Source organism: Medicago truncatula, chromosome 1 (genome assembly GCF_003473485.1).
Source record: "Medicago truncatula cultivar Jemalong A17 chromosome 1, MtrunA17r5.0-ANR, whole genome shotgun sequence".
Classification (NCBI taxonomy): domain Eukaryota; kingdom Viridiplantae; phylum Streptophyta; class Magnoliopsida; order Fabales; family Fabaceae; genus Medicago; species Medicago truncatula.
Window position 1 is genome coordinate 5741720 of NC_053042.1, and position 9201 is coordinate 5750920.

Sequence of the window (9201 nt, forward strand, 5' to 3'; positions counted from 1 at the left end):
TTTAATCAGTGATTTGTTAAGAAGGGAAGCTTGCACAAGTATCGTCCGTCTTTCTCTTGTATGATTTCTTTATAAGCAAATAGAAAACTGAAGAAAGAATGTGATTTCCTCTTCATTATAGAAACAAAATAGGAGGTATTACAATTTAGTGGCATATACAACCTCTTATAGAAAATGTACGAAAAATAATAATGAAGTATTACAATTTAGTGGTATAAGATAAGATGATATAAGAGATATATGGTAAGATAGGAGCTCTACGATAAGATATCTCTTCATTTTTGCAAAAAGATCTATTTTTTAGTAGAAAATAGGAGGTTTACGACAAAATATGTCTTCATCATACTAACTCATATCGGTATATACAACCGAAACATTGTCGAGGCTTCCAAAGAGAATTTATAGCTTACAAGATTAGTGAAGAAACTCAACATTGAGCAAAGTGGAGATCACTTGTGTTGTGTGACAACCAAAATGTCTTTTATTTGGTAAATAATAAAGTGTATCATGTCAAAATCAAACGTATTGATGTTGGGTTTGAGAAGATCAAAGAGATACTTGCATTTGAACAAATATTATTTGAAAATATTCACACTTCTTAGAATATAATTGATATGTTGACCAAACGGTCACCAACCATCTAGATGCATACATCATACAGTTGATTTTCAAAGGGGGGTTGATATTCATCAAGGTGTAAATAGTTGAATTTGATTCGTTATTTAATGTTGTGATCTGGAGCGTAGTATCTAAATATAAGTGATAAATTATAAGCCCTAAACTTTCGCTAATAATACAAAAGAATCATAGTTGCTTTCTGACCGGGGATGTGAGTTATAATATTGTTAAAACTTCGTAAAACTTTGGATCCAACTACTTGATGATAAGTACTTTCACCATTATCGTATTTTAAAGGTTCGATCTTACGTAAAACTGATTCTTAGACCTGGTTATCCAACCTTAAATCCTCATGTAACTAGGAAAGGGTGAGGTTTCCTTCTAGTATCATTGATAGCTATGATTGATTACCTTTCCAATTTACTTCCTTTTGTGCAAATTTCAAATACTACCATGCACGCAAACAATATCTTTAAAGAAGACCGTTAAAATCCCCCCCCTCCCCCCTTCTTAAAATCGTTTCTGAGAACATATGTGTATATGGCTGAGAACCACCTAGTTGAATATGGCTCATTGCAGCCGATCAAACCCATAAAAATATATCAACTTCACCATTTGAACAACCTCCATCTCTATGAATACTAGCACTCGGCTAGTCAAACCATTTTTTTTTTTTGTGACAAAAACAAAACGATATTCATTCATTCAAATTGGTTTGACCAATTGTTAAAAACTCAAGAATACAATAAAAAAGAAGGGACCATTTATAATATTGAGAAATGATGTCACCCCTCTCTGTCCTTGTATTTTCCCCTGTTTATACAAACACTTGTCTAACTAAACAAAAAATTGAAGAACACATGCATTGTTTTCATGAATTTTATTACTGTTTGAAACTTTTGGTCTCAAAATGAAAATTTCATATCAAGGATTCAATCCAACAAATTCATCACCCACAATGAGCAACTTTATTGTTTCCTTTCCATTTATGTCAATTTTAACATGAAAGCAAATTAAAATGGACGGAAACGCAAATCAATTTATACCGTCAGAATGTAAAAAAAGAGAAGAAAAAAATGTATAAATACATCATCCAGCTGGTGGTATCTCCAATCAGTTACAACAGCAGAACCTCATCCTTAGTTACAATCATAAAGAATGACCAAGAAAGAGAGGCAGCAATTTCTGCAGATTTTCGGTCATGAGGAGACACCCATTCAAAAATGATAAATGTATGATCAGAAACTGGCAGCAAATTAGGGTCAAAACCAATTATCATATAAAACGCTAACTTGACCATATCATGTGTATTATAGACCTTGCATGCATCCAGGCCTTCCCATCAAAATAAATGGCAACCAACATCACCAGCCATGTAAGGCTTCAGTTAACTGCTGATCTCATTATCCATTTTCATTCTCTTTGAACTATGCATCCCTGACGAGGGATTACCTTGTTGGGGCTGAAATGATGCATCATGCTGAAAGGTACAGTTAGCTCCATTCCGACATCCTCTGGAACTATTAAAAAAGATACAAGGCTTCGATATTTTTGGTTTTGATCCTTTTGCTCTAAAATTGTGTACTGTATCATAGTTTGATAATGGTTGCTGGTTCTGGCGATTACTGGAGGAGTATGGAAGTGCTTCTTGTTTATCTCCTCCATGTTGCTGAATCAAGCTCTTATAGTAGTTTACATCTTTTGTTGAAGGGACCTCAACAGGAGTAGCAGCAATAGCTGAACTGATTTCAGGCCTACGATGCCATTGAGTAGACATAGTTGGCGCCATCTGACCTCCGGTTGTGTGGGTATAGGAAGAAGTGGATGAAAAGGCATTTGATGAGGATGTAGTGGTCTCAACTTGATTAAAGGGATTAGGAGGATGTGAAAAAACATTTGATGATGATCCGGTGTTTTGTGCATACTGTGCATTTTGAACATTATAATTTCTAACCAACTTCTCGATCACTTCCGGATTGTTGAGAATATTATTGAGTAATTCAGGATCAATCAAATTACCATGTTCACTGCTCTTCACTAAGCTAGTTAAAGCAACAGATGCAGCAGCTACATCAGACACCATCGACATAGTCGTAACAGTGTTTGAACCATCCAATATACCAGGAGATAATGTATCCGCTCCAACATCCCCGTCTTCAACAGGCGTAATTGGGATCACGACAATATGACCATCAATGTAATGGGAATCGTCAACATCCACTGAAATAGGACTGCATCGAAGGAAGAAAAAAAATCCTCATTAAAAAAATCGTGCAAAAAATAAAAAAAGAAATATCAAACAAGGCAAGAGAAGACTCGTACTTTGGAGGAATGGAAGATATTCGTGGATAAATAGCTTCAAGGACTCTCATCTCCCTCTGATGTTGATCAAATATCTCTTTGCTTTCTTCTCCAGCCACCACTTGCCATGTGAGATCTAGCACGATCTGACAGAATCACACAATTACAAATAATGAAGAATTAAAATAAAATAGTACAAGCAAACTCACATTTCACCTTTTTTTTTTTCTTTATGATATATTGACATCACTTTTTTTTACAACTTTCCCAACAACCTAGAAATACATAGCCCGATGATATATTGGCATAGTGTTTTGAAGCTTTTCTTCTTTTGCTTTTACGAAAAAACCGCTATATACATAGGTTTGTCAAAATAGTTGATGCAAAATAGATGTTCAAATATCATTTCTCTTTTTCCTTTACTTTCTTGCACCAATGTTGAAATATAAATATTACTGAAGATTACTATGGATATTGTTTAAAATATAACTACGAAAATACCTTAGGTGGTTTAATCCAGCTAATAACTGGTATGTCGGACAGCTTAATGTCAAACTGACTTGAAGTATGAGTTCCCTCAAATCCAGGAGGTAAAATATCATCAGAACCAGCTTCTCCTTGAGGCAACAAGGATGATATCTTTTCTTGGAGGTGATCTTGAGAATTCAACCCAACTTGTGAAGGAGATTCCTCAGATAAGAATAACCTAACCTGTTCAACAAAAAGGAAACAGTCTTTTTCCTTTTAGCACTCTTATAATATGTACTTTATAATGAACATCTGGGCAACATCGTCTTAAATGACTAATTATTGATTCTGTTCACTCAATAGATTCCTAAGTGCATGCATGGTGGTTACTTTTTTTTTTTAATAAGCCAAGATAATATATATAAATAAACGCTAACCAAGCACAAAGAGTGCACGGAAAGGACACTAAAATAATGTGTAGTACAAAACCACAAAAACTCACAGCACAAAGAAATAAACAGGTTTTGGATGAAAGTGGTGATTACAAATTTGCAAACACTTGAAACAGAGAAACACAAGCTTATTGATAACAAATCATAAATAATAGAAAAAAAATCAAATACCACTAAAATATGACAGTGAAAGATGGCACACAAAATAAACTTGCATCAAACTGCTATCATGATCACTTAAACTTTTGATAATATTAATAATATATGTGGAATAGATAAAGCGATTTGTGATAGATTTCATACAAGCACAATATTTGATGATTGAATGTGAATTGTTGTCTCTAGAAAACAACACAATGAGACATAGCCTGAATAAATATAGCCATTTCGAATGCACAATAAATGCAAAAGCATTCATTGTTCAGAGATATTTCATATCATATAACAAACTCTTTCTAATTCAAATTATTATGGGTAATCATAATAAAGGACTTGATGATACTCAATTTTCCATCCATAAGATTCATACTAGAGATACTTAGAAGGCCAGGAATCAATATCTTCTACTACTCATATTTTTATGATTATTGTAGACTAGGGGAGACATTGATATCTCGTTAATTTGCCCAACAAGAGGACCGGCCCCTCTCTATAACTCTGCATTGAGACTGGGGCAACACCAAGTTAAGATCCTGATTAAAAGTGAAAACAGATTCTTAAATCCAAATTGCAAGCTTTCTCAAAATGCCCTAATCAGATCCTGAGACCTTCACCACTCCATCCCAGTGTTAGACAACAAACACCACTTGCAACTTATATTCAGCCACACTATGACAGGTGTTGTCTGAAGTGAATTAATTGGCTGACCAACCAAGAACTTCTGTCAACTTTACCTCCGATACTTCTGCATGCACCAGCGGTACATCTCCAGAAAATATCACACTGACTTGGCCCTCCCATGTTGGAAGTGGCTGAGATCTTGCACTCAGTCTCCTTTTGAAACAGAAAAAGAACAGAATTTTAGAGAGAAAGACAACATATCTAAGCTGCAAAACTCTACCAAGACTGTTTGAACACCAAAATATCCTTACTAACAGTAATATCGGCGAAAACAAAAGGACACAAGATTTCTTTAATTAAACTAACGGACAACTTGAAACCACACTAACACCGGTATAACACATGAGCAACAGAATTCGTATGAACAAAAAAAGGAAGTGAAAACATCAGATATTTGGGTTATGCAGAGGCTTTTTCTAAAATAGAAAAAACCAACAGCATAAAAATTCTCAAAGATCGAAAAATGCAACTAAATTGGACAGGGAACCACATGACGTTGGAACCTGAAACTAATGTTATTTTTTTGGTGAAACAAACATTGCATCCAAGAAAACAATAAGCAATTACTTTACTAGAACAGGTAAGAGAAATCAATTAATCCACGTACATAGTGATAATACCAAGCATAAGCAGCCTGGTTAACAACCACAAGAACACACCAAGAAGAAATGGAAAACTAGTATTATCAATGGTGGATGGTGGATCATTGTGGGAAGTTAAAAATCTGCGATAAAACACCACGGCTCCTCCATCTGTCAAAAATTGGCTATGATGGTTGTCAAACAATGCGCACGGAAATCCTCTATGGCGCCGTCCATAGCCAATATTTGACAACACTGCCTGATATTGTGGCAAACCTTTTAACTAATGTCCAATCATAAAAGGCTAACAGAATGACTGTAAAAAGTTTCAAAGTAACTTCATTGAATGGAAACTTGAGTGTTGAGATAAGATTAAGAGGAGCATTATAAACTAATTCTAATATGGTGCCCACATTTTTGCATGCTGAAGATCTTATATTGAAGGCAAAACTACTTCACTAATTTACATAAATATAGTGTGTGCTTGGCCCTGCATTGGCATTGGCATGCATCGTAAGTGTAACACGTGCAAACAATAAACTAAACACGCTAATAACCTACAAGAACAGTTGCTCATACAATCAGAACATATGATCAAACCATTTACCATCTAATCTAATCCAATGAACACCACCCAAAACAAAGAAAACAGAAAGCATGCTTATAATCCGCAAAATAATTGCAACTTCTTGAAAGACTAGGATTATCAACGCCCGTCAGAAGTCTAAATTCAAAAATATTTATTTCTATACGATAAAATACATGATAATACAACAACTACAATAACAAAAACCACCAAATCTTATCTCACTAAGTAGGGTCGACTACATATATCAAATGACGTCATAATGCATTAAAAATGTATATGGTAATACATGACAAAATAATAGTACAGTACAACTCACATAATCTACAAAAGATTACATAACACAGGACTATACAAAAGAAATTAAAAAAAAAAAAAAAAAAAAAACAGCAACGAACCCAGATAAATCCTCGTTAGGAGATTCAAATTCCACAAGTAATTCATCACCAAATCACTATAACCAATCCCAAATACATCTTAACTTCATTATCATTGTAGTCTTTTTTTTTTTTTTCCTTCTTTTTATTCATCATTAAAAATTATCACTTTTATATTTAAAACTTCAAGCTTCAAGCTTCAAACTTCAATTCAATTTGTTTTAATTGAATATTTATTCAATTTTGTTTTAATTGAATTAAATCCTGAATTGACATGCAAAGCTAAAAGGTCCGATCGGATTAATGAGGAATTTTTCTCTGGAGATTAGATGATTGATGAAGCATCAAGCATGGGCAAGTTTGTCAAAATTAAAGAAATATATGAAAAAATTAGGGTTTAAAAATGAATCGATTATTGGAATTGATTGTAATTATTAGTATATACTACCTGACAAAGATCTAATTCGGAAGGCCATGAAACTCTCTTCGATTTTCGCAATCCACGCATATTTTCACACCACCGCGAATATACAGAGTAGCCGAAAAAATGAACGAAAACGTATTTGATATATCTTATGCTAGAGACGAAGAGAGGGACCAGACCAGAGCAGTAAACTCTAGTCTAGTGTTCTAAAACATTGAACCGGATGGTTAGACCGGTTTGGTGGTCAGACCGGATATATGTTGTTGAACCGGAACTTAGGACTTTCTATGGGCTTGGGCTCAAATCTCACTTGTGTTATACTATTTTTTTTTTAAGATTTTATTGTTACACCCTCCATCCCTCTCACGTGCCCACCACACGAATGGAGTTGCATGTGCACACAACTTAAATCATCTTTATACTAGGATCAAACCACCGGTAGAGATGAATAGATGATCAAATGGAATGTGCATGCAGCCTCTTTCAACAATAATTCTATCTTGGGTATGGAATGTGTTTTGGTGATACTCAAGGCTATTTTTCCTTACCAAATCATATTATTTTCACTCATCTATCAGCGTTCTAGAAGTCAAAATCATTGTCTTGCTAAAAGTTATCAAAGTGGCCATATCAAACGGAATGTACGTTGTTTTGTTTGAAACTTATTACAAATCATTATCTAAAGCTCTTGTCACTTCCAATGCTCCTCTTAATGAGTTAGATGGTCTTGTATCTCAATGTGGTAATCTTACTTACTAGACTCGATTTTACAGTGTCGTATTTTTTAAGATAAGTAAATGGGTTTGCTCCTTGTATTACTAGAACATGGTTATCTCATTCTAGCCCCATATTTTTTAAGATGTATCGATTACTTTGTATTCATTAGACACCACATCTTAACTCAAAACCTTAAGATATTGAGCAACACGTATTTAATTAAACCATGTTTAATTATGCATGCGTAGTTGAATTATGAGGAGGTCTGAAGATCATCACGTAAAATTTTGAGCAACACATGTAGAATTAGACATCACATCTTAACTCAAAACCTTAAAATATTAAGTATGTGGGTCATCTAACTATAACTAATATGTCCCTCCTAAAGCAAAAACAATTTTTTCTCTTCAATCGAGTTAAGAAATTAAATATATGAATCTTTTAACTTATATGTTGCTCAACATCTAATATTCTAATTCAATTTGAGACTTAAACTCACACTTGACACAACACAACATATCCCCTTCAAGTGTGACTCTTGGTTGAATCAATATGTTGAGTTAAGAGGAACAACACAACTTACACACATGAGTTTATGCAACATATATTTACTCAAAACTTTAAGAAATTAAATATATAATTTATCTCGCTTATATGTTTTTCAAAATATAATCTTCTATTTAATATGGAATTTTAACTTACACTTAACCTATTATAATAGCAGCATTATTTGTTTTAACTTTGTGTTCTATTTTGTTTTTCTGTGAAGGGAAATTAAATCTTTACCAAGTTTATTTTACTCAAAAAAAAAAGAAGCTGAAACATGATGATGAAGAGTTAGATATGCGTTTAGACTTTGGAAAAGTAGTCAAAGCTTTATTAACTCTTTTTGAGTTCGTGCGTACAACACAATTGGTGAAGTAAAAGAAGAAAAGGGCAAATAAGGAATATAAGAGTGAAAAAGTTTTAACAGGAAAAAACTGAAAAGGATCGTATTTTGCCATGAATTCAACTGTGTTTGGCACTGTCATCCATTCACAAAACCCTTTTATTTCCCGCGTTGTACATCGACTTTTCCCTTACATGAAGTGACAAATATTTCATGCCAAATGTGATCATGCCCTCAACTTTTTCTTTCTCGAGAAAAAATGAAAAGAAAAGGAGAATTAACACTGTATAACATAAAGTCATGAGTTAATTAGTGAACTATATTATAAAGATGTCTAGTTGTGACTAAATTTCCATCCATACAATGATGTTGCCCACATTTCATTTTCTTTGTCATTATAGAATATAAAGCAATCAGGAATGTTATTAGGATCAATAGTCCCTTTTCATTATATTCCAAGCTAAAAAGGCTTCCAAGCAAAATAAGGACTAGTAACATTTAAGGATCAAAGGTTACTTGCCCATAAAATGACCTCTTTCTTTATCGTTCATTTATTTTTACCGATAGATAAATTTTATATGATCCGATTAAATTTTCCCTATTTGAATTAGGTAAAAAAAGCGTACTTTTCTTGTCAAATCCGGACTAATCTAAGTATGAACCCATATATGCATTAGGATGCATATGATACGGATACGTGAAATTTTTTAAATTTAAAATATGATACGATATATTAACATCAACCGGATTATAGACAAAGTGTCTGTGTGTATTCAACATGCGAAAATGACAAGGTAGTGAACCACTTTAAAAACTCAAAACCAAAATTGGTTTTGGCTTTTAAAAAATTCAAAATAAAAAACAAAAAACAACTCGTCCGGTTTAAGATTATCATTTGAATATTTAAGAATAAAACTTGATAAGGAGTTCGTCCCGAAATGTAAGCAA

At 33.4% G+C, this 9201-nt stretch overlaps 1 protein-coding gene across 1 annotated transcript; it reads right to left on the minus strand.

Moving 5' to 3' along the window:
• Positions 1-1515: 1515 nt before the first annotated feature.
• Positions 1516-6826, minus strand: LOC11428032 (zinc finger CCCH domain-containing protein 6). Its single transcript, XM_003589109.4, has 4 exons — positions 6672-6826; positions 3421-3630; positions 2941-3065; positions 1516-2849 (listed from the first exon to the last, which is right to left on the minus strand). The coding sequence occupies exons 1-4, from the start codon at positions 6729-6731 to the stop codon at positions 2006-2008; spliced, it is 1239 nt and encodes a 412-aa protein (XP_003589157.1). The 5' UTR covers positions 6732-6826; the 3' UTR covers positions 1516-2005.
• Between the last annotated feature and the right edge of the window lie 2375 nt (positions 6827-9201).